Below are 26208 nucleotides of genomic sequence, written 5' to 3'. Positions count from 1 at the left end.
TTTGACTTGCTCAAATATGTGTGTAAAGAGAACTGACAGCGGGTCCAAACCCTGTGCTCCAATTCCAGGCCCCCTAAGCTCTGAACAGTGCCCTACATCTCCCTGCCCCACTCTTAGTACTCTGACCTTGTGTACATACATGTCTAATAGCATGGATTCCTGCAGCCAAGGCTGTAAGCACAAGCTGCAGCTCTTGGAGGTGTGGCCTTGCCATAACCAAATCTGTTGCATTTTGTTTCTATAGACTAAAATGAGCCTGTAAGTCAAGAGTCCTTTTCGATTAATTTCCTTTTGTCTTTGAACGGAGCCAGCAGCCCAGTAACACACTTTTTCTTTGTGACATTCTATAATTTAAGATCAAAATTGTTTGAGCATTTCATTTGTCACCCTTCACGTAACAGCTAACATGATGCTGTTGTCACTCAGATACCATGTGTGTAGTTACTACCACAAATTATTGAGTCAGGCTCCTAATTTCTTTGGAAAGGAATGCATCTTGTGGAAATGTTATAGGTGCCTTTTGCTAGAGGCGATTAATTGGTTGTAATTGGATTTTTGGCTGAACGGTAAGTTTATCTGTATGTTTGAAACTTGCTCAAGACTTCAGAGTAAGGATAATCAGTTAATTTAATTTGTTTTCATTTTGAATGTATCTACTGCATATTCTTGCCATCATGTGACTTACGCCACAAACTAAAGTTGGAGTGTCTGGTTTTAGTACTTAGTCTTGTCTTGAAAGAGCCTTATACAATCGTATTTTTCCCTTTTGAATGGAAACTTACTTGAAATGAACCTGGGGATTTGTATACCCTGATTTTTTTTCATCCTCATTAAAAGTATCCCAAGCAATATGTTAGGTTGTTAGATGAGCGAGAGAGAATTGCTATGCTTTCCTTGAAGGTCTGTGTATGTGCAAATTGTTGCGATTTACAGGTGATTTTTGTTTTATGAATACTGTTTTCCCTGTGTATACATACAGGTGCATCACTACCCAAATACACTTTCCCTGAGGAATCCTTGATAGTAAACGAGCAACAGTGATACTACAACCACGACCATGGACCCTAAAGTTACCGAAGGCGGTCTAAATGTTACCCTTACCATCCGACTGCTGATGCATGGGAAGGTCAATATTCAGTTTTAGTATTACAAAGAGGAATGCAATGATGCTTGTCTTGCTGATGGTGGTCACCAGTAATGAATTAACTTGGCTTTAAGTCATTTAATGTTGCTCATCAAAGAGTGTGTGTTCAGGGACTTTATATTCCAACTATTGCAAATGCTTATATGGTTGACAAATAATTACTGTGACTGACTTGTCAAAATAGGTTTACTGGCTGACACTTTCATAACAGGAACATGGTTGAAATGAGTGAGTTTCTTCAAAATAATTGATGAGCTAATGCCAGAATTAAATTAATCCGAAATGAGTATTGCATTATGGCTCATCATGAACCTATTTCGTGTTAGATAAAAATTATACGTTTGGTTTTTGTAGTCTTAAAGAATTCCTCTGTGATGTCAGATGAGACCCGCAATGTTCAGTTTCTCTTCCCTTACACCTTCACCAAACAGAATTCAAAGTAACACTCATGTAATCACCATTTGCTCATATGGCAAGTGTTGACCTTTTAAAATGAAAGAATTGAACAGATTAAACATTTTGGAGAGAAACATGCAATAAAACAATTGTAAAATACCACCATTTGAAATGTTTTCATGCTATCCTAATTATTGAATGTTAAGTAGGGGAATGGCATTTTCTTTCCACACTCCATTCTTTAGGACATCTAATGCTGTTCTGTTAGATATTTGCTTAGGTCTTCCAGTTTCAAGACCGTTAGAGACCTAACTATCCAATTCTCCCTGCCCCTGCTCCCTTTAACCCTAAGGCACCCTTGTTACCTGATGGCAACTCTACCCAACTGCCATCCTATTCCCTTAACCACTTTGCCAAAGATAGTTTGGGACATTTGAACTCAACTAAGCAGAATATAGCAGCTATTGCTATTTTTAAAAATGAGGCAAGTTTTCTACATGGATTCCTTTTGCTCATTTCATAGTTGATTTCTTTGAGGATTCATGTACTAGCTAAATTTGGAAGATCCTCAGCCAGAAAAATCTGAGGAAAAATAGGTTGATGTTTTTTGTCCAGTCAAGGTTGGAAACAGTGGCTGTGATCATAAGATTTGGCCAAATTAAATTTTGATCTCTTTGTCATCTTGACTGAACAAAGTTGATGTTTACCACTTGGACATTGTCTTTCCCTGTCAGCCTAAAACAGCCACCTGATGGAGTAGCACTTTGAAAGCTAGTGCTTCCAAATAAGCCTGTTGGACTATAACCCGGTGTTGTGATTTTTAACGTAGCCTACATAGTGATTTGCTTAGTATTAAGCATCTTTAACACTGGACCTTGCAGGAGTGTTAGAACTTCACATTGACAATTTCTAAAGGCAAGCGGCGGAGGGAAGTCACTCTAGCCTACCTGCCCCTCATTTGAAGGTGATTTAACTTTAAATTTCCAAATAAGAAATTGAAATGATTCTGCCAGAGCACATCACTGCTTTCTTATTTAAGCACTGTTCAACATTTTATACCTGCTGTGCTGCTTTTGTCAGTTTGTTGCTGATCAACTGAATTTAAAGAATTGTGTACCCATTTAAGTATTGTAGTATTTCCTATTAACTGAAAATACTAATTTTAAAAAAAGGACATTTTCCCCAGACTTCTGTTAATCTTCAAACTGACTCTTTTGCATGAAGTAGAGCAGCAATGATTTAGTGACTCATCTCTGCTATTTGCCTCTTGCTGTAGGTTTCTGGTTATTTGACTTAAATGCTCTGTTTACTCTTGCCCATACACTGGTCATTCTGGGCATTTTCCCCGACTGAAAAGCTGTCCCTGTCGCTCCCAACCCATGCTGTATTTTCCTACCCACCCCCTCATCATTACTATTCCCACATCTTCCTCTTTGACCTATGCCCCTTGACATTTGCAGGAAGATGAGAATTATTGAGAAATCTGTTTTACTTTTGGAACTGTAACATGGTTTTTACTGTAAGTATTTGTCTAGTAAGGTTTATTTCTTTTCACAAATCCGTTGAACTATTAGTGCCACTTAGTAAATCAAATATCAGTTGAATTCAGAAGCTTGAAGTTTTAGGTTTTCAAATAGGATATTCATTAGTATCCAATAAATTTGGTTTCAGCAGTATTTTAATGTGGCAATTAAAGCATTTATTAAAAACAGCTTGAAGTCTGTTTGTGTCACAAAAATTTGTGGATGAGTTAAGTAGTGCTCTATTAGAGGAATTATCTACAGGATAAGCATTACTATGTTCTTTTCCCCTTTGATTCTTACAGGAAGTTGGAAGCATCATTGGAAAGGTATTAATATTTTACTTTGTATTTGCTGATCTCTGATTATGAATCGCATTCCCAAAATATGAAAATTAAGTGAATGCATAGATATTTCAGATGGCAATTCTGATATGTTTGTGGCTAAAGTCTTATGGTTTCCATAAAATTGTGTTCCTGAGAAGCCTTTCTAACCTGTTTTTCTCTCTGGCTTGACTGTGTGGTTTATTACTTTTGTAGTAATCATTTCTACCTGTTGTGTACAGTTGCCACTTTCTAATGACTTCATACCATTTAACTGCAAGTCTGCAGACTTTCATTGCTTCCAAAGGCATGATATTGTACAACATTATTTTAAATTTCATGCCTTTGACTTATCAGTCTATAGCCAGTGCTACTATATCCAAAGATTACAGGATAGCATGAACAGAATATAGGTGAATGGTTTACGTGCTTTGTATCTCTCTGCTTTCAGAAAGGTGAAACTGTAAAGAAAATGCGCGAGGAGGTAAGTGAATTTTCACTGTGATCTTTCATTTGAGTTTTTGTGCCTTTGCCAAGTAGTTTGATCAGCTTTTCTGCTGTAACTTGAACATCTTGTGGCTGTTCCAGAGTGGTGCACGCATTAATATCTCTGAAGGAAATTGTCCCGAGCGAATTGTAACCATCACAGGTCCAACTGACGCAATATTCAAGGCATTTGCAATGATCGCCTTTAAATTTGAGGAGGTAAGATATGTGGCTTAGGGCAGTCGGAACTAAACCTATCTTTTGAAATTAGCTGTGTTTGTGTAGGTGTCTCATTTATGATTAGTTTTGCTGCAGTTGTCAGGAGGTGCACGTTTACGAAGAAACGTGTGTATGAACTATAGAGTTCAAAACTAATACCAGTCCTATTATGTGAAATTTTTAAAAACTGTTACCCAAGTTCTCTTTTCAAAAAAATATTCTTTGCATCTGTGTAGTGTGTAGGAATATAGCTGCATTCATAGCAGCCATTAAAATGAATTTCAATTATCTGTACCTCTGTTTAAACTGAGGTTTAAACTAGCATATCCCCATTACCCCTGACAGGTTCTGCAGTATGAATTTTGAGTTCAGTTCTGAGACCAAGTTGTGTTTAAATGCTGCAAACGTCTATATGTATCTAAGACAAGACGATACAAAATATTCATTGGATAACACCAAAGGTATAAGAGCAAAAATACGGTATTCAGTCCATCAAAATTGATCCACCAATCAATGAGATTGTTGTTATCTAGTAAGAGCATAAGAACTAGGAGCAAGATTAAGCAATTCAGCCTCTTGAACCTGCTCTGCCATTTAATATGCTGTCCACTCTTCATAACCTTCACCCTGTTACTAATTTTAAAATCTGTCCATCTCCTCAAATATACTGAGTCCCAGCATCCACTACCTTCTGGAATAGTGAATTCCACAGATTCACAATCCTTTGAAGTAAGTTTTCCTTACCTGTTTTAACTGTGCTACCCCTTATCCTAAAACTAATGTTCTAGATTACCCCCAGATGAGGAATAAGCCTCTGTACATCTACTTAGTCCATCCCTTTTATCATTCAACCAAATGAGATAGGGTGGCACGATGGCACAGTGGTTAACACTGCTGCCTCTCAGTGTCAGAGACCCGGGTTCAATTCCTGCCTCGGACAACTGTCTGTATGGAGTTTGCACACTCTCCCCGTGTCTGCGTGGGTTTCCTACAGGTGTTCCGGTTTCCTCCCACAGTCCAAAAATGTGCTGGTTAGGTGAATTGGCCATGCTAAAATTGCCTGTAGTGTTAGGTGAAGGGGTAAATGTAGGGGAATGGGTCTGGGTGGGTTGCTGTTCAGAGGGTCAGTGTGAACTTGTTGGGCTGAAGGGCCTGTTTCCACACTAAGTAATCTAATCTAATTGCTCCTCATAAACTTGTGTGGCCTAACCTACTCAATCTTGTAAACCAACTCTGAAGTGCCACCAGTGCAACTACATCTCCCCTCAAGGGGCATTATGCAATAATCCATATTCTCACTAATGTATTGTACAGTTGTAACAACACTTCTCTTTTATACTTCCTTTAGCAGTAAATGCCAAAATGCCTGTTGTACTTGATTAATACATTGATCCCTGTATACCAAAGCACCCTGAAGTTTCTCTGTTTCGACAGTAAGTTGCTCTTCTATTCCCGCAACCAGAATGGATAATCTCACTTATCCACATTATACTAATACAGTAAATTTTGGCCCATTCACCTAACTTATTCATTCATTTGTAAATTTTTGTTACTTTATTGCAGCTTGCTTTCCCACCTATTTTAGTGTCCGCTACAAATTTGATTATAGTACATTTTACCTCACATCATGAATGTAGATTGTAAATAGTTGGGGTCTGAGGATCAAACTCTGCGGCACTCCACTAGTTGCATCTTGCCAACTGGAAAAAGACCCATTTATCCCGACTCTGTTTTTGCTGGCGAGCCAATAGTCTATCCAAGACAATAAATTACATCTAAAGCCCATGTGTTCTTACCTTTATGTATTAACCTTTTGTATGGCATCTTATCAAGTGCCTTCTGCAGTCCAGATATATTATGTTTGCAGGATTCCCATTATCTGCATTGTTTGTTACGTCTTTGAAGAACTACAGCAAATCAGTCAAAACATGATTTACTTTTCATAAAACTATGCTGATTATAATGGATTGCGTTTGGTTTTCCAAATGTTTTGTTACTACTACCTTAACAGATTCTAACAGTTTTCCAGTCATTTTATCAAGTCCTGGAGATTTATCCACATTTGTTTTCTCAGCCCTCCAGCATGTCCTCTTCTGTAACATGAACTATTTCTACAACAACAGTATTTATTTCCCCGAGTACTCTAGCCTCCATTTCTTTCTCCTCCATTTCCTAATTTGTCTCCCTTTCATTTTGAAGAAAGGTATTTATATTAATATTTCTACATCCCCTAGAACTTTCCTGCGTCCAGGGAATTTTGGAGTATTGTATTTTGGATCCACTGTCTTTGTCACTTCCTTTTCTTAAGATAAAGGGTCTGTCAAGCCCTGGGGACTTGTTTGCTTTCAGTCCCAATAGTTTGAGTACTTTTTCCCTAGTAATTGTTCCACAATCTTCCCTTTCTATAATCTTGGTGTTGCCTGCTACTATTGGAATGGCATTAGTGTCTTCTGGCTTTTAAAAACAGAAGAAAAAATCGATTTAGTGACTCCATTTGTGTTCCTTGCTATTAACTCCTTAATCTCATCATCCAAGAGTCCAACATTCCTTCTAGCTACCCAATTCCCTTTTACCACTTCAAATCTTTTGCTCTCCATTTTATATTTTGCAGTAGTTTTCTTTCATAATATACCTTTGCTCTTTTTGTAGTGTTTTTGGTAACCCTTTGAGCTTTCAAGGTTTCCAGATCTTCCAGCCTGCCATTCACCTTTGCAATACAGTACACCTTTGCTTTTGGCTTTATTATCTTCAACTTCCTTGCTTAGCCATGGATGTTTTTTCCCCCTCTTACAATCTTTCTGAAATATGTTTTAATCCTGCAGCATAGAACAGGTCCTTTTGTCCATGCTGGTCAAGTTTCCCAAGTTAAACTAGTCCCATTTGCCTGTGTTTGACCGATATCCTTCTATCCCTGTAAACATTTCCTATTATGTATTGAATTGAATTTATTGTCATGTGTACCAAGGCACAGTGAAAATATTTGTCTTGCGAGCAGTACAGGCAGATCACATGGTTAAGTAGCCTGGATCAGCAAATAATAGGTAAACAGCGGCAAAAACAAAAACACAGGTCTATTAAGTTTAGAGTGTAGGACGATTGTAGGAAATAGAAAACTTAGATCTGCACGTAGGATCTTGCAAGGAGTCGACCATATCCAGGGCCATCTTTGTAACTGTATCTACCACTTCTACATCCTTGTAACCATCTCTTCATAATGGCTGCAAAATCATATCAATTTACTTCAGTTTGCACCACCAGTTCATCTATTGCATTCCAAATACATAAGTGGGAGCAGAATTAGGCCATTCAGCCCTCAGTCTTCTCTTCCCCTTCTCATGCCTTCTCCCATAAATGTTGATCCCCTTACTAATCAAGAACCTTTCTTCCTCTGTCTTAAATACGTTTAATGACTTGGCCTCCACAGCCTTCTGTGACAATGAGTTCTGCAGATTCACCACCCTCTGGCTGAAGAAATACTTCCTCAACTCAATTCTAAAGGATCATCCCTCCACTCTAAGGCTATGCCCTTAGGATCTAATCTCACCTACTAGTGGAACAATCATCTCCATGTCCGCTGTATCCAGGCCTCCGTATTCTCCGTTTCAGTGAGATTTCCCCTTCATCCTTCTAAACTCTATTCAGGACCCAGAGTCCTCAGCTGCTGCTCACTTGACAAGCCCTTCATTCCCAGGATTGTTCCTGTAAACTTCTGGACAACCTCAAAGGCCAGCATGTGCTTCCTTTAGATACCGGTCCAAATTACTCAATATTTCAAATGCAATCTGACGAGACCCTTATACAACCTCAGCAGTTCATTTCTGCTCTTGTATTTTAGCGCTCTCAATGAATGCTAAGATTGCGTTTGCCTTCCAACTCAACCTGCGTGTTAACCTTGAGAGAATCCTGAACTAGAACTCTCCAATCCCTTTGTGCTTCAGTAGGGAGCATTTTAGCCAGGAGTAGTTGAGTATCTCCTTACATTTCTGCCACTGCTTGTCAGCTGTCCTACTTTTGTCTTCCTGTCCAATCCACTATGGCCAAGCCTTTCCTCTTGCCTATGGAATTACCTATGTTTAACTTCAGACTGCTATTAGAGTCAGGTGTACAGCATGGAAACAGACCCTTTGTTCCAACTCGTCCATGCCAACCAGATATCCCCAAATGAATCCAGTCCCATTTGCCAGCACTTGGCCCATATCCCTCTAAACTCTTCTTACTAATATGCACATTCAGGCGCCTTTTTAATGTTGTAATTGTACTAGCCTCCACCACTTCCTCTGGCAGCTCATTCTATACATGCACCATCTGTTGCATGAAAAGGCTGCCCCGCAGGTCTCTTTTATATCTTTCCCCTCTCACCCTAAACCCATGTCCTCTAGTTCTGGACTCTCCCACCCCAGGGAAAAGACCATGTCTATTTACCCTATCCATGCCCCTCATGATTTTATAAACCTCTGTAAGGTCACCCCTCAGCCTCCGACGCTCCAGGGAAAACAGCTCCAGCCTATTCAGCCTCTCCCTATAGCTCAAACCCTGCCAACATCAGTGTAAATCTTTTTTTGAACTGTTTCAAGTTTCACAACATCCTTCCTCTAGGAGGGCCACCAGAATTGCACGCACTATTTCTGTGGGACTCAACTTGTTGCCTTGCAATTGAATTTGAAATTCTAGCAATCTATGATCACTCGTCTCTCATGGATCCTTTACTGTGTGATTAATCCCACCTCGTTGCACAATACCATATCCGGAATAGCCGCCTTCCTGGTTGGTTCCAAAACACACTACTCCAAAAAATGATCTCTCATACATTCAATTAACTTTCCCATGAAGCTAGCTATGCTAATGTATTAATTCAGTCTTATGTGCATATTAAAATCGCCCATTATTATTTCTGTACCCTTTCTTACAAACCCCTGAACATTTCCTGGTTTATACTGTGACCCATAATGGTGCTACTGTTTGGGGACATATGGATTGCACCCATCTAGGGACCTGTTTCCTTATTTCTACCCACACTGATTCTATGTCTTGATCTCCTGTGCTGGTATCATTTCTAACCATAGCATTCACATCATCTTTACTAACAAAGCTACACATATCTTTTCCTTCCTACTTATCCTTCCAAAGCAACACTGAGTACCCTTGTTATTCAGTTCTCAAAACTGGTCTCCCTGGAACCATGTCTATCAAAATTGGTAATTGCTGCCAAATGCTACCCACGTATCTCTGTTTGCGCTGTTAACTCATTAATTTTGCTCCCGATGCTTTGTGTATTCAGATGCGCCTTTAAGTTTGTTCTATTATCAAATTTCTCCACTTTTGTATGATTCCTTGGTGCATGATATATTCGTGTCTTTTTTTTGATTTTCTGGTAACAATCAGCTCTGTTCACCTGCTCTCTCCCCCTTTCTCAACTTTGATTTTCTGATTTTCCATGCAATTGAACCTTATATCCACTACCCCCACTCAAAAAAAAACTTTAGTTTTAAATTTCGTGCAATTCACCAGGACTTTTCCAGAATCTGAGGATTCTTGAAAGTTTACCAACAGTGCTTTTTTGTTTTGAATTTTTAGTTCTTAAAACCTTCCCAATCCTCTGGTTTGCCATAATCTTTCCTAGATTTAGGCTTTTTCTTTTAGTTTGTTATCCTTAACTTAATCCTGGTTGCTTATTCCTCTCCTCACTGAGATGTCTCTTCTGGGATTATTGTCTATAACACCAAGACTACTTGTTCACAATTTCAGGACATCGATAACTCAATGTCGAACAGTACTGCCACCAGTAAACCACCTGTGACCCTGCGGCTTGTGGTACCAGCCAGTCAGTGCGGATCACTGATTGGCAAAGGGGGCTCCAAGATCAAAGAAATTCGTGAGGTCAGCTTTTTGCTCTGCTTGCATGTGGTTTGTCTGGTAGAATGTGTATTTCAGATGTTTAATATTACTGATGAGATTCAACATGATGTATAGTTGTCACTGTACCTAATGCTGTGCCAATTCTCAAACAAATGGTCATTAGCTTGCAGTCTGAGTAGTCTTATGATCTGGTCTCCCCTGCCACTAGATAGCAAGACTTTTGTTGGGATCTTCAATGCTTTACTTTGAGAGAGCTACTGTGTGCATTTTTTTTAAGATACAATGGTGCATAAACTGATTGCAGCCAGAGATGACAAACAAAGACAGTTCACAGAATCTTACTAGATGGCAGGAAAGCATTGTGCCCGCCTTGTGTCTTTGAGTAAACTTAATTGGTATACTTCGCCTCCGCTGCTTATCCTTCAAAAGGTTTTCCTCCAAGTAAATAACCAATTCCCTTTTGAAAAATATTGCTGAATGTACTTACACTCATTATAACTTGGTAAAATAAAATCTCATCTACCCTCAGATTCTTGTGGCAATTATCTTTTTCTGTTTATTGACCTTTCTGATTTTTGAAACAATTATTGTTCTTTTGATTTAGCAAACCACTTCATTTGAGGGGCTTGGTAGACATGAAATCTTTCTTTAGCTTTTTCGGTTCCAAATAGAATAATCCCAGTTTTACATTTCACTCCATATAATTGAAGACCTTAACCATACAAACTGCGTCACGAAAAGAGTATTTTCAATCATTTTTCTTGAGGCAATCCCTATAAATGCTGGTAGGTTTTCAAGCTCCTGCTGCAGACAATGGCATGTTTCCAAGGACCCCAGTCTAACTTTTGAAAAATTGTGGTTGGAAACCAAAGCAATGCAGTGCTGCCATTTTTGCTGCTGTAGCGTTCTAGATGTCATGCTAGTAAGATAATGAATAATTCAAGAAATAATGCTCAAGTATGAGACCAGCTATACTAATGGATGGTTTAACATCTGCAGGCAGACAGTATTCCACTGCTCACCACTTTTTTTTGGCCCCAAAGGCAACAAAAGCATTTTCTTAATCTGCTGCAGGGGAGTTTAGTCAGTGAAATTGCATTAAACTTAATCATAAAGTCATCCCAGTTCAAGAGCCGACGACTCGGTCACGGTAAGACCAGACTGGGTTGCTTTCAAATTTTCCTAACTTGAGTAGGTTTGGTTATAAACTAGTTCAAAATTTTGTTTTTGTAGTGTAAGGCATTTGTCAATTTCAGGAAACAATGGACTGCACCAAAGACCCATGTCACTTCTTTGTTGACCATTACCTGTTGTGGCTATAAAGACTGACTTTTGAGTGATGGGTACAAGTAAACAGCATTGGCCAAAATGGCTGCTGTTTTCTCCCCTAAGGATCCCTTTTCTGTTTTTCACATCGTCTCTGTCCATGCCCTTCCTGACTTCGTCCCTGGCACTCCGGTCAGCAGCAAGACCTGCATGTAAGCAGATTCTGATCCTTGTCATCTTGATGTGTCTCTTGCTAATGTCCTTGTGTTGCAGGTATGGATGATCTGTTGGTTTAATGCCAGTGCAAACTTTCCTCAGATTGTCTGGAGGACGTGTCTGTCATTTATTTGGTTCACATCACCCAGCAAATGCGTGCATTTACTGACAAAAACAACATGCTGGAGCTCCCTGCATGTTGAAGTATTTGCATATTTAGCACTTGCCTCCCAAAAAGTCCCTGAAATTTGTCTTGAGCAATTGAGGTGAAAGCTACTTTTCCTGGCTTGCATAAGTTGTCTATGCTCTATTGATGTAATGGAGAATGTTGAATACAAACTTAATACATGTGCATCTTCATATTTTCCTTTAAGTTGCTGTTGGCCCACACTGTTCAGTGTTGATTTGTTTTATTGTCACGTATACCTAAGTATAGTGAAAAGCTTTAAATGCAAGCAGTACAGGCAGATCATAGTAAGCAAGGACATACAGATCGTAGGGTGAAGAAAAATACTTGGAGGCATACAGGTTACATCACATGGCATGTGCTGGGCAAGACCAACATTAGCAAGATCGGCATTATTTGAAGTTAGAGAGTCCATCCATCAGCATAATGAAGGCAGGGATGAAGCTGCTCCTGAATCTACTAGTGCTTGTTCAAGCTTGTGCACCTTCTGCCTGACCAAAGAGTTTGTATGAGTGTGTTACTAGGATGCCTTGGATCTTTGATGTTGGCAGCTTTTCTGCAGCAGCGGGCTGTGTAAATAGAGTCTATGGATGGAAAGTTGGCTTCTGTGATAGTCTGGTTCTGTGCACACAACCTTCTGTAGTTTCTTACGGTCCTGGGCACACCAGGCTGTTCTGCACATGGGCAGTATGCTTTCAGTGGTGCATCTGTAAAAGTTGGAGAGTGTACTTATGGAAATGCAAACTTTCCTGAGCTGCCTGAGGAAGAGGAGACATTGTTGTGCATCTGTGGAAAGCCTAGGATAGGTGGTCTGTTGTTGTCACTCTTTGGAACTTGATACTGTCCATCGCGTCAGCCTCTTTCATGTAGATCTAGCCATGTTCTCCTCCTGATGTTGCAGCTATGGCCTTGTCAAACTTGGTCCTCATTTTAGTGTCTAGAGATACATTACTCGTGATTGTTAATCCATTGGGCATGAAGCATGTGACAGCCTTCAGAGAGGTTGATAGAAGGTGGCCCATTGCACTGGCCTTCCTGACACCATTGTCATTCCAAAGTCCTGCCAAGCTTGGAGAACAAATCTGCAAGCTGTTGTGAGTGAACCTCAGTATGGGGTGTTGTGCACTTTGTGCATGGTGTATTGAATTAGCAATATTAATACAAAAACAATTTGTATGTCACTGATAAGTGCCTAACTGGAATTTATGTAATTTACACAATATTAACATGAAGATTATCTTGTGATTAAGGGAGCACATTAAATTCTTGTTTTAACACTTGTAATGGATTTATTAAAATTTTACTTAGGATTACAATAAATTATGCTGTGTTCTCCCTATATTTTGAAATTTTGGCCATCTGCATATTGAGGTGCACAGACTTAGTGAAATGTGTCAACTACACAATGCAGGCATGTTTCATTGAACTGGCTCAAAGGACTTCTAGATGCAAATTATGGTCAAATAATTGTCATTCTTCCAGACTCTGGCACCACATCTGTGGCTTTAACCTATGCATTTTTTTATTCGTTGCAGTCAACAGGGGCTCAAGTCCAGGTAGCAGGGGACATGCTGCCTAATTCCACTGAGCGTGCTGTGACAATCTCTGGGATGCCAGATGCTATCATCCAGTGTGTGAAGCAAATATGTGTGGTGATGCTGGAGGTAGAGTATAAGGCGAGCATCAGGAGCAGCATATTTTAAGGGAGTCATGGCTGCCTTTTGGGCATTGTAATACTTTGATACCATAACACGGATTAATTGTACCTGAAGATGTCTGATCTGATTTAGTTTTATAATGTAAGTTGGGCAATACAAATAAGATGACAACTTGATTCAACTGTTAGTGTCAACTTTCATCCATACTAGATTCATCTTCTGTTTTTCTTTCTTATCCTATTTGGGTAACGTTCAACACACAAATACAAAATAATGCTGCATTCTAGGTCAGTCTTTCATAATTTTTAAAATTGTTTTACTTTTTATTCTTTAAAGTCTACCTTGCAGATTTGAATAGGAATTCTGTTGATCAATTCATGATTCACATTCCATTGTCCTCTTTAATGATTACTCCACTGAACTATAAAGTGTTCTATTACTCCTGTAAGCATGAATAGTCACAACGGTTAATCATTTCCACCTGAGTTTCAAAGCCATGTTCTATTAAAGTTAAGAGCTAGATTTATAGCCAGTTACTTGATGTTATCATCCAGTTTTCAGCTTTTATTAAAAAGATCTCAGATTGGAAAATTTACACTTTGCAATAACGAGAGCACCTGCAAGTTTTTGGCTGGTACTTGCTTGGTTAAAGTTATGATTTAAGTCTAGCTTAGAGTGGTATTGGAACAGCACAGCAGGTCAGGCAGCATCTGAGGAGCAGGAAAATTGACTTTCCGGGCAAAAGCTCCTCCTAAGTTGATTTGAGTCGACTTCTGATTAACCTATACAATCAGACAAAGACAGGCATACTTTGTTCTTTTCACAATCCAGGATACAATAAATGTATGTGAATGTTAATAACTTGGAACTCTGGCACTGTAATACCTTTGCAAAGTGGCCCCATTAATCGATCAAATCAGTTGATGCCATTTTTTAGCTCTTCTGTACAAATCTTATTTACAGGCAAGGTAGTCACTGAATAAATGAAGTTGCTATTAAAATGAGTAGGTGGATACAGAGCTATTTTGAATTTTCACTAAAAAAAAATTTCAAATTCATTCTAACAAACTGAGCTATGGAAAATGTTTCTACAATAACTGTCATTGGCAGCTACACTCGTGATTCAGACATCCGGTTATTTATGAAGCATTCTCTCAAAACATCTTTTATTCTCAGGTGAAAACCCTTTCAAAGCTGGAGGGGCATAAAGCTGTTTTTGTAAATTATACACCGTTCACTTGTTAAGGCACTCATACAATACAGTGTACAAACCTCCAACTTTTAGAACATTTCTGATGTCCTTTTAAAATGTTTAAATACCTTTCTGGTGTTTGACTTTGAGGTAAGTTATGAGGAATATCATTCCCTGAACTCCAGGCAAATTAAAAAAATAATGGTTTACTTTTTGTCACTCAATGTGTTTAAGGAATGCAAGCGTGGCTTTGAACCTTGTTATATTAAAATTTCAAATTGCTGTTCTCCAATCTGGGCTCTTTCCAGAGCTACAAACAACCTTTCCTGTGTTTTCCTAGCCAATTAGTTGATCATCACAATACTGGTATTCAGGGTAAAGTGTGATTTTACACTAGGTATGTAATATAAATGGTGCAGGTACTTTCAGTCTAGTGCTAGAAACAATGAAAGAGAGATTTGCTTAACCTTCAATCAGACTTGTCAGTTCTGCAGCTAAGTATGGATGTAAAATTTAAATAGATTCCACTGTGCAGTCACCAAACATATCAAGCTATCAGTGCAAAGTGATAAATCATCCTGCAGTTTTAAAATGTAACCAGAAAGATTGCAGAATGGAGCATACCCACTTCAGTTTGCCCTTCTAGTTTCAAGCATCCTATGTGAAGGCTAGTGTTATCAAAATGTCTATTGAAGATGGAGTTAATACTGGTTCTGTTTGCATTTTGTGAATCTGTTACTCCCATTCTTAGCAAAGTTTTCAGCAGTCCATTTTAGGTAGTGATAAGTTGCTGATGATGACTAAGCTGCATTCTAATTTGGAAATGGAGTATTGTGTAGAGGAGTTTTTTTAATTTAAAGCTTCAAAATGTGTTTGGAATGCCCCTGCCACAGTTCCACTTTGATTGAGTTGGGGAGCAGCAAATATACAAAATAAAATCACTAGAGGAGACTGGGATAGGGTAATTTATAAATTAGGGATTATATGCCTTTAAATTACATCATTCACAATTTTCGCCTTGAGTTTTATTTCCACATTTGCTTACAGGATTTAGATGTTTTCCTGAAATTTTCTCATTAAACTGTTGATTATCTTATTGTTTTTGGAAATATATCAATTATCCAGGTTGACAGTTTATTCAATTACGTAAATAAAATTGTTAAATCATTAGGAAATAACCCATCTTAGGCCATGATTCTAAAGATAATTGACAGTCCAGCAGAGAAAGCAGCAATATGTCATAGACACTAGATAATGTTGGGGAGGTCTGTGTAGCATTTGATCATTGATTTGTCTGACCAGAAAGTGGTGTCAAGTGTTCATTTCCCTAATGATTTGAAGCCTGTTACAGTTTCAAGTTCTGTTTAGAAAGCCATCTTATCAAATATAAAGTTCCTACATTAATTGAGGACAGCTTCAACTTGATACCTTGTGGAATGAATTTAGTGAAATCCTCATTTCCATTTATAGCTGCTTTAATTCACTCGTGAATCATGGACATTGGTGGCAGGCCAGCATTTATTGCCTGTCCTTAGTTGCCTTTGTTGTTGCACTTCATTCAAATCTCTTGATTTGTCAAAAGAATAGATGTGCTTGCTGGCATCTTTCTTACACCTTACTGCATCCAGTGACCAAACCAGGCAATTGCATGATAGGTGGAAATTCTGGTCTAAAGTAAACCTGTCTCTTCTCTGCCTCAACCTCCAAAGTAGCTCCAGCATCCTGGTTATTTGTTCCTTGTGTTTAGTTGTCACCTATTTCTGCAGCCTCTCTTGAGCTCATTAATTAGTTCCAAATAATCGGTAAGCTTTTGTAAGTTCATACAAGCCAGTACCATGTGGAACTGATCTCATTTTATTGAGGAATTTTACATTTGACAAGATGGAATTTATTTTGAACAAAGTATTTGAAAATCTAATGAGCTTCCATTTCTGCAGCATCCTAAGCTTGGACTCTGTTAGAGTCTGTTGCATTGCCAGCAAGTGCTGCCAAGCATTTCATGTTAATCTGTTCTTTGTGTCTGAAATATGATTTTTGGAGTAAGAAAAGCTGGGTACAATGTAGCCTTTTCAAACTGGTTATTGGGGTCACTGGGATTGATGCATGATTGAGGGAAAATGTTAGTGTTTCTGAATGACTTTGTTAGGTTTGTATGGGGAAGATAACAACATTACAATGAAAAGTGTTAAATTGTTTGTTCTATGTGACTAAGATTTTCTATTGTTTTATTAAAAGTAGAATTTTGAGTTGTTTATATTGGGTTAAGAAGGTATATTGCCATTGTAAATGTGTGTTTACGATCATTTTGTTCTGTTTTGTGATTGAATTTACCTTTTATTTTTTCAGAAATGAATTGAACCTGTTCTAATGCTGTTTCTAACATGCTTTCCCTGTCCCTCCTAGTCCCCACCGAAAGGTGCCACCATCCCCTACCGCCCAAAGCCCGCCTCTGCCCCCGTCATTTTTGCAGGTGGCCAGGTAAGAGCAGATCCCCTCTCGGCCTCCGCAGCCAACCTCAGCCTCTTACTGCAGCACCAGCCACTGCCTGTTAGTGCATTCAGGTTTCTCATCTTCACTTGCATGTTGTATCCTAATGGCCACTGAACCGTGTCAGAAACTGCTTAGAAGACTGTGTGCGTGTGTTTTTGTGTGGGCATGCACGTGCGCCTGTCTGTCTCTTCATGCTGCCACTGAGTTTATACACATGTATGTGTGACAATATTCTTGAGTAGCTTCAGAACATCCCAAACGTGCAGCTTGTCTCAGCAAAGTTATTGTCTCCATGTTGAATAACTTATCTCCTGCTTTGAAATCAAAAGTCTTTCAAGCCATTTAAAAATTCTTTCACTGATATTCAATGCTGTTATGCCACTGACTTGGACTTCATGATTTCTCAACACTTAACTGGATAGTAAATGAAATGGTCTACTGCCTGAGTTCCCAGCTAATTGAGTAAAAACTTTTACTGAGGTGTTTTAATTAAATATTAATCAGTGTTTAAGAACCATAGAATTATCAAAGTGGGTCGTAGAACTTTGCAACTTAAAGGAAGTTTACGGAAATATATCTTTTGCAGTATGTCCACAGTTGTCAGTCGTTTAGGGATCAGAGTGGTTTGTGGTGGCAAGTTCCCAGTGCTTTTACTTCCAACCATTTTATTGTACATGGTATCATTTGGAAGTTAGATGCCTTGCTATGGAATGAGAAGAGCTACTTTTGTTTTGAATCTATCCTTTGTCAACAGGGCTACCTAGCATTACAGATATAGAATTTATAAAAAGAAAAGTCCATTCAGACCAAATTGTCAGTTTTGCCATTTTGTTCTTCCAAAGTAAATCACTGGCCTGTTATTGCAGAAAGGGAAATTGTCGTGTCCCAGAAAAGCATAGAGAGATGGAGAAGAGGTTTTTTTTAGATTTTAAGGAGAAAATAACTAGTTATGTTTACTCCAGGACTAAACTACAGGTGATTTGAAAAGTCATTTGTGTAAGAAGCAAGATTCACATTCCTACTCAAATACAGCAAATGTTTTCCATTTTAAAAAACACTTTCAGTGCAATTATCCACTTGCAGCAAAAATAAAATATTTCTTCAACATGTAATGCAAAGATTTTGGGAAATGATAGCTAGGTACGTGTTTAACAGGCAGGTGTTTTTACACACAATGGGCTGACTATATTCAAATACTAACCTGGCAGAAACAATTGTAGCCACATTGAAGATTGCTGTTCATGGTAACTTGTTTGTTTCAGACCTCTTCAATTAGGACTTTTTATATTGGACTGACTATTTCAGAACATTTTCTGCTTTTATGGGTTTTTTTGCACATAATTTCACAGTTGAATTTTCAAACTTGAATAGCTTGTTCTTTTAGTAATCTATTATGTGTTTTACGTTTTTAATAGCTAAAAATGAATTACATGCTTTTACATTAGTACACCTGAGCTTCATAACCAGACTGCACTGACTTGAGAAAAGTTGGACAGGCGGTTTAGATTTCTGTCATTAACAGTTGATAAAGAATACAAAAGGTAGGAGGAATGACTAATTGAAATGGGTAGTGAGTTGCCAAATAGTGATTGATAAGAGAACATAATCAGTTTGAACTAGAACTGACCAACTGAATTGCAATAGCTTTTAATTAACTTCACTTGACAATGTGAAAGCCCTACTGTCTTTGCTAAGGTAGCAGTCAAAGCAACTATTCAGAAGGTAAGTGCATGGTAATTAATATAATTGTTAATTATATGGAGGTAATTGGTGTTACATAGCAGATACAATATTTGACTTTGTGAAATGTGTGCAAGTGAGGTAGGAAAAACAATTGTGCTGCATCTTGGTGTAGACGCTTTGACCTACATAATGTATGCTTTCCAAAAAAAAAGTGAAAACCTCCACCTGTTTTAGGAGCAGCTACACAAGCTGAAAATGCAGAGTTTATAAGCATATGCTTCCTGCACACACTTTCAATATTTTTCATGCTAGAGCCACTTACAACTGTACAACAGTATTGGCCTGAGTAGCTTAACATGGTAATAAACTGATCACTAGCACTGTACTGTGTGTTTCTTTCTTATATGAATGAGTGCTTTTCAATCCCACGGATTTTTTTTTTGCTCTACTGTTATTCACTGCAGGCTTTCCCAACATTTGCTGGGTCATGCTTCAGTGCTGATTTTTTATTGCCAAAATATGGTGTTATAGCCCAGGCCCTTGTTCTTGCAAGTTTTCTCTGAAAGTTCTGCGGCACGTGGTGGTTGTTGTAGCAACTTTGCACTCGAGCTGTTGTTTCATCTCTGTTCATAAATGTCTTTAAGATACAATTTTGATATTTGTCTTTGTTTTAATAATGTAACAATTGTGATTACAAGATTGCACCATTACGGCAAAACATTTGCTTTGAAAGTCCACACCTGGCCCTAGAATGTTCCTAAATATACAAAAAATGTAAATAAAGCAAATACATATTCTCGGAAATGGGCAATCTTTTTACAATACGTCTATGTCTCTGTTATCAAAGAAATAAGAAAATGCAAAACTAGCTTTGCAGAAAGTTGATATGAAAACTGAGGGCATCCTTTCTTTGGGGTTAAATGGATGTTTGCACGATGTGGCTCAGTAATTTTCAGTACTTAATATTTCCAATTGAAAAAATAATCCATTTGGCTAATGCCAAATACTTATCTGGCTAATGCATTTTAAGTAACCGCTTGGTCTGATAAGATCTGTAGGTTTTAGCTACCCAAGAAAATGTTGCTGTTTTCTAAATTAAAGTGGGTCCTGAATACTTAACTGTTTGCTCATGTTACTTCATCCTGTGCTTTGTCTTTTTCCAGCTCAATTTCTGTCAATAAATGTTTTTGCATGCTTTTCTCTTTTACACTTATTGGATGAAACCTTTGCTGAGACAACATGTATTTCAGAGTAGACAATTTAGATGCAGGTCAGGTGCTTGCAGTGGTGCTAACTGAATTATTTCTCAAACGTGGAACTTCTGAAGTTTTTTCTTTTTCATTTCACTTTTACAGGCCTATACAATTCAGGGACAGTATGCCATTCCACACCCAGATGTGAGTTTTTTCCCCCCCCCCTTTCTTCCCTAATTGTCAATTCAAATGAAAACAAAATGCATGATATGTATAATATTATTAATGAATACTAATAACGAACTGCTCTATTATGATTTCACTAGTAAAGTTGTCTGTATTTGTGATTTCTAATAACTGTTTTTAACTGACCATCTTGTTATATAGTAGTAATGTTTTACAAGAGTATTTGATGGAAAATAAGTGTCACACTTTCTTGAATAACTCCTGATACTTGCCTGTGGGGATAATTGTTTCTGAACAGTTGTATAGCTATTTTTCATTAAATGGAGAGAATGCCATTTAAACCTGCATTACTATCTGTCAGTAAGATAAATAGCAATATTGCTTCTGGCCCCATGAACTGAGAGTAGCATCTCCATTACTGAACACGGTTGTTCCTGGGAACAACAACAAAATACGGAAACCTGCGTAAAGTGAATGGTTGCATGAACTAAACTTTACTGTAAGGCTGTAATACTTTGATTATTTGACCTTTATCCCAGTCTGTGCTTTTATATGTCCACATTCTGATCAATTACTCAGTACCAAAGAGGGAATGACATTCAAATGTCATGCCTTAGTGTTTACTTTCCAAGATAACTAATTGAAATTGCTCACAAGACATCCAATTTTTGTATTAAATTAAATCAAAATAGTGTAGACTTGCTAATGTGAATAGGTTGTTCAGTCCTTTCCCACTGTTCAGTTAGATCATGGCTGATTTGGATTCTAAATCCACCCCACCCTCCTTTTACTTCTGTCCTTGTCTCAGATTTAAAGTTATCGATTGTGCTAGCTTTTTGACAGTATTCCATTCTTCTACCATCTGTTGTATGAGCATTTTGAGTTGCCCTTCTGAATGGCTTTACTCTGATTTTGTTATGCTGCCCGTCTTGAGACTCCAGATCAAGTTTCTAGCTACCCCATAAATTCCTGACAAAATTGTATAACACTACATCAGATCACCAGGTGACATTTATCAGAGGTCATAGCTTAATTTTTATAATCTGTCCTCAAATCGAATGCTTGGTGGCTTAATAGCATACTGGTGAACCTGTGCTGCTGTGCCCCCTAAACCAATATGCACTTTTACGATGTAGTGCCCAGAGCTGCTCATGGCATAGCAAATAAAAATCTAGCCAGAACTTTATATAGTTATCATAAATTTCTCATTCTATTATAGGGCGCTTGTTATAATAGCTAATATTCCCTTTTTTCCAGAATCTGACTAGTCTTAGCAACCTAGATAAAGGGAACCTTCATCTCTCTACATTCCTAACTGTTCGCTATTACTCAGATTTATCTTGTTCAGTCCAAAGTGGATGACTTTGCAGTTCCCTACAATTCCTGTTTAACTGTAGTTCCTTAAGTGAAACCTTGTTGAATTCTATCTGGAAGTCGATAGAGACTTCAATAAACATTCTTTTTTGTCTAACATTAGATATGTTTCTTGCCTTAGTTTCATGAACTCCTTCACAAATCTGTTCATTCTCTCATCAGCTTGTGTGTTCCACAAGAGCTTTGCACAGTACCTGATGATGATGATGTAAGCTATGACTAACGTGGATGCTATCATTAAGGGATTTTTTGACACTGCATTGCAAATAAAAACATCCCTAGAATTGTATGTGATGCTGGGAACTTAGAGTCATAGTTATACAGTATGGAAACACCCTTCAGTCCATCTTGCCTATACTGACCAGATATTCTAAATCAGTCTAGTCCCATTTTCCCATATCCTCCGAAATCCTTCCTATTCATATACCCATCCAGATGCCTTTTTAAATGTTGTGATTAGATTAGATTAGATTTCCTACAGTGTGGAAACAGGCCCTTCAGCCCAACAAATCCACACCGACCCTCCGAAGAGTAACCCACCGAGACCTATTTCCCTCTGACTAATGTCAGTAACACTATGGATAATTTAGTATGGCCAATTCATCTAGCCTGCACATCGTTTGGACTGTGGGAGGAAACCAGAGCACCCAGAGGAAACCCACGCAGACACTGGGAGAATGTGCAAACTCCACACAGTCGCCCAAGGCTGGAATCGAACCTGGGACCCTGGTGCTGTGAGACAGCAGTGCTAACCACTGAGCCACCATGTTGTTTGTACCAGCCTCCACTTCCTCTGGAACCTTGTTGCATGCATATATGCACCACCCTCTGCATGTAAAAGGTGCCCCTGGGGAAAAAGCCCTTGGCAATTCATCCTGCCTGTGCCTCTCTTGATTTAATAAACCCTTATCATGTCATCCCTCAGCGACCAACGCTACAGGGGGAAAAAGCCCCAACCTATTTAGCCTCTCCCTATAGCTCAAACCCTCTAATCCTGGCAACGTCCTTGTAAATATAATCTGTACCCTTTTAAGTTTGACAACATATTTCCTATAGCAGGGAGGCCAGAATTGTATGCAGTATTTTAAAAGTGACCTAACCAATGTCCTGGATAGCTGCAATCTGACATCCTAACTCCCAGACTCTATGTACTGACCAATGAAAGCAAGTGTGCTAAATGCCACCTTCACAATGCTGTCTACCTGCGAGTCCATTTTCAAGGAACTAAATATCTGCATCCCAATTCTTTGTTCAGCAACACTCTCCAGAGCCCTACCATTAACTGTACAAGTCCTGACCTGATTTGCCTTAACAAAATGCAACACCTCACATTTTTCTAAATTAAACTTCATCTGCCGCAGCTTGACCCATTGGCTCATCTGACAAAGGTCCTGTTGTGCTCTGAGAATTTCCTTTACTGTCCCCATACCACCAATTTCTGTGTCCTCTTCAAACTTACTAATGATACCTCATGTTAACATCCCAATCATTTATATAAATAACAAAAAGCAGTGCTCCCAGCACCGATCCTTGCGGCACACCACTGGTCACATACCTCCAATCCAAAAAACAGCCTTCCTCCAGCCCCTCTTCTATCTTCGAGCCAATTTTGTATTCACTTGGCTAGCTCCTCCTAGATTCCATATGGTTTGGCCTTGCTAACCAGTTTACCATGTGGAACCTTGGCTAGCGCCTTACTGAAGTCCACACAGACAATGTCTACTGCTCTAACTTCAGTCATCGTTGTCTCTTCAGAAACTCGAACAAGCTGGTGAGACACTATTTCCCACATACAAAGTTATGTTGACTCTCTCTAATCAGTCCTTGCCTTTCCAAATGCATGTAAATCCTGTCCTTCAGGATCCTCCCCCCAGCAACTTATCCACCACTAGAGTCAGTCTCGTCGATCTGTAGTCCCTGGGCTTTTCCTTGCCACGTTGTTTAAACAATGGCACCACATTAGATAACCTCCAGTCTTCCAGCACCTCACCTGTGGCTATCAGTCATGCAAACAGCTCAGCAAGGGGCCCAGCAATCACTTTCCTAGGTTCCCAGAAAGTTCTGTGATAAACCTGATAAGGTACTAGGGATTTAATCCACGTTATGCATTTTAAGACATCCAGCAGCATCTCTTCTGTAATATGGGCACTTTTCAAGATGTTGCTATTTATATCCCCAAATTCTCTAGCTTCTATAGTTTTCACTAAGTACTGATGCAAGATACTTGTTTAGTATCTCATCCACTTCTGGTGGTTCCACATGCAGAAGGACTTGTTGATCTTTAAGGGATCCTAATCTCTTTCTCATACTCTTTGTTCCTTTTTAATGTATTTGTAGAATCTCTCTGGATTCTCTTTAACCTTATTTGCCAAAGCCATCTCATGGCCCCTTTTTGCTCTCCTGATATCCCTCGAGTATAGTCCTACATCTCTAGGGATTCACTCAATACTATCTGTCTATACCTGACAAATGCCCTTCACATGAACAGGAACATACTGTCTCTGAACTCTCAAGGCTTCCCACTTTTCACTCGTCCCTTTCCTTGCAAATAGCCTCTCCCAATCAGCTTTTGAAAGTTCTTGCCTAATACAGTCCAAATCTGCCTTCCTTCAATTTAAAGTTAACTTTTAGATTAGGTCTTTTTCATAACTATGTGAAAATTAATAGAATTATGATCACTGACCCCAAAGTGCTCCCCTACTTGTGCCTATTAATTGATGCTATCAGTAAAATTGTTTGTCACATCTAACTTGCTAACTTAAAAATACTTCAAGCAAAAAGATAGCATTTGGCCTGAGGGGGTTTACTATATTTTAGTAAAATTTGCTTCTTTTAGCCACACTTCACACACTACACATTTATTTTAAACACAGCTGGTTAAACATGAGTAGAACCTGAAATTCTACAAAGGCTTTGAAATTTATGCATATGAAACTAGCCTGAAAAGTCATGGTCAAATTGTATTTCAAATTGCTTCCTAGTGATGTTGAAATATGTCCTGTAATCCTTTGCTGTACCCAGAGTCCACCCCTAGATTCCTTCCCATCCCCATATCAAAAGGATAAGACATCATGAGCAACATTTAAAACATTGGATCCTCTTGTCATAACATGTTGTAAGCATCTCAAATCTAATAGAAATATTGTATCACCTTGATTTAAGAGTGATGAGGTTGGGGCCCACACAGCCAGCTCTGCAAGTTCAGTTAAGTTTCAGTATCTGTTCTATTCCTTTCTCTTTGTAACACGAATGAGAGTTACTTTCCTAACTGCGCAGTTGTGCTTGGTAATCAGTGGTATTAAACTTCTGATCATGCATTTAGGCCCTGAAATTTTACCACATCATGGTAAAATAAGCAACATGTCCATTTTGAATGGTTAAAGTGCTTCTTCTGTTGTGGCTTTGAGTCGCAGTGCTACCTAAAACTCCAGTCCTACAGCTACCTTTCTGATGAATTCCTTTGTCAGCGATATTGGATGCTCTAATCTTGCGGCACCAACATGAGGTCCTTCAATTCTCAGTCAGACAGCAAGGCAGGATGTCTCATGGTATGGGAGCGTCGCAACTCTGACACTGGCCATCTTGCTCCACAGGATGCATGCCTCCTGTCGGCTGAGTATAAAGCGACACTGGCGTCGACCATGTGGAGAAGTCCGCAGCTTACTCACCCATCCTCCCAGCTGAAGGAACCTGCATGGAGACCAGAGTCCTTGAGAGGAAAAATCGAATTAAAAAACTGTAACGAAGAATCAGGAACCTGGGGTATGTTTGAGTCCCAACTGAGGCTGATTCTCCTGTCTCTTGTCATGCAGGTATCGGTAGCTCTCAGATAAGGCACCAGATGAAACCTGGCTTGCTGACCTCCACTTTCAGAAAGACCTCAGCAACTTTCTGGCTGGCTCACAGAGCTGAGGGTGAGCCTTCACTTCCTCTTGTCTGCCAGGAGAAATTCCCATTTACTTGTACCAGTCTTCCCAATCAGATCCTTTGATATGGAGAGACATTAAGAAAGGGTGGGACCCAGAAAGTTTGCAATTTTAAAAAATATCTTATTTTCCATCAAATTAAATGTTTGCCATGTTGCTGCATGGTTCATTGTTTACTGCCTTTTTTTTTTTGTTTCTAAAAGTAGTGTTTGTGTTTATTGTACAGTAATCAGTTAGTTCTAATTTCCCCTCCTACCCCCAGCAGTTGACCAAGCTTCATCAGTTGGCTATGCAGCATACCCCCTTTACTCCCCTTGGGCAGACCACCCCTGGTTTCCCTGGTACGTACCCACAGTGCCCTATTCAGCTCCTTTTCTTGGCACCTCTGTTTTCTCTACTCTCTTTTCTCTTTCTCTCATAGTTTTTAAAATAAATTGGAATTGATGTATATTCAGTGCTTCAAGGTTTAAGTTTCTTAACTCATTGAACTTGTAATTTAAGTTAAATTAATTTCTCATTTTCTATCTGTAACTTTATGAAATAATGTGAATGTATAGATTTTGTGAATCAGTTTCTCATAATGCCTCAGTTAAATTATCAATCTAAAATTATCTTTGCTACTTCTAGCCTCAAGATGCGGGATTATTGATTTTACTGTTCCATGTATGTAAAATTGCACCAATAACAGGATATTTATTTTTATTGATAGAATTTAAAAGATCAGAAAGTTTGCCTTCATTTCGTAAATGGTTTAAACTCTTAATTTATAAACAAACATAAATGGCCGATTCTGAGGCTAATTTGCAGCTTGTGGAAAGACAGCTGCACGCATTTCTAATGATTTTCACAAATTCTACATGTCTCACTTATGAATGCAGTCTGTCAAGTGCGAA

At 38.7% G+C, this 26208-nt stretch overlaps 1 protein-coding gene across 26 annotated transcripts in view; it reads left to right on the top strand.

Annotated features, from left to right (window-relative positions):
• The window catches only part of LOC122551386 (poly(rC)-binding protein 3), a 149914-nt gene that overhangs the window by 115274 nt on the left and 8432 nt on the right, over nucleotides 1–26208 (top strand). For 13 of the 26 annotated variants that reach the window (XM_043693192.2, XM_087988836.1, XM_087988835.1 and 10 more), the window contains 9 exons: nucleotides 980–1126; nucleotides 3366–3389; nucleotides 3835–3867; nucleotides 3972–4088; nucleotides 9834–9965; nucleotides 13149–13289; nucleotides 16867–17010; nucleotides 19992–20033; nucleotides 24983–25151. In XM_043693192.2, the coding sequence (XP_043549127.1) occupies nucleotides 1058–1126; nucleotides 3366–3389; nucleotides 3835–3867; nucleotides 3972–4088; nucleotides 9834–9965; nucleotides 13149–13289; nucleotides 16867–17010; nucleotides 19992–20033; nucleotides 24983–25151 (871 nt within the window). In that variant the 5' untranslated portion in view covers nucleotides 980–1057. Of the gene's footprint in view, nucleotides 1–979; nucleotides 1127–3365; nucleotides 3390–3834; nucleotides 3868–3971; nucleotides 4089–9833; nucleotides 9966–13148; nucleotides 13290–16866; nucleotides 17011–19991; nucleotides 20034–24982; nucleotides 25152–25577; nucleotides 25657–26208 lie in introns of all 26 variants that reach the window. The other 13 variants (XM_043693204.2, XM_043693203.2, XM_043693197.2 and 10 more) reach the window with 13 other exon arrangements.

The sequence above is a fragment of the Chiloscyllium plagiosum genome, unplaced genomic scaffold (assembly GCF_037043375.1).
Source record: "Chiloscyllium plagiosum isolate Xiang-an unplaced genomic scaffold, Cpla_swu_hap1 HiC_scaffold_7, whole genome shotgun sequence".
NCBI classification, from domain to species: Eukaryota; Metazoa; Chordata; class Chondrichthyes; order Orectolobiformes; family Hemiscylliidae; genus Chiloscyllium; species Chiloscyllium plagiosum.
The sequence above is the reverse complement of the archived record's forward strand: the minus strand, read 5'-3'. Positions and strand labels throughout refer to the sequence as shown.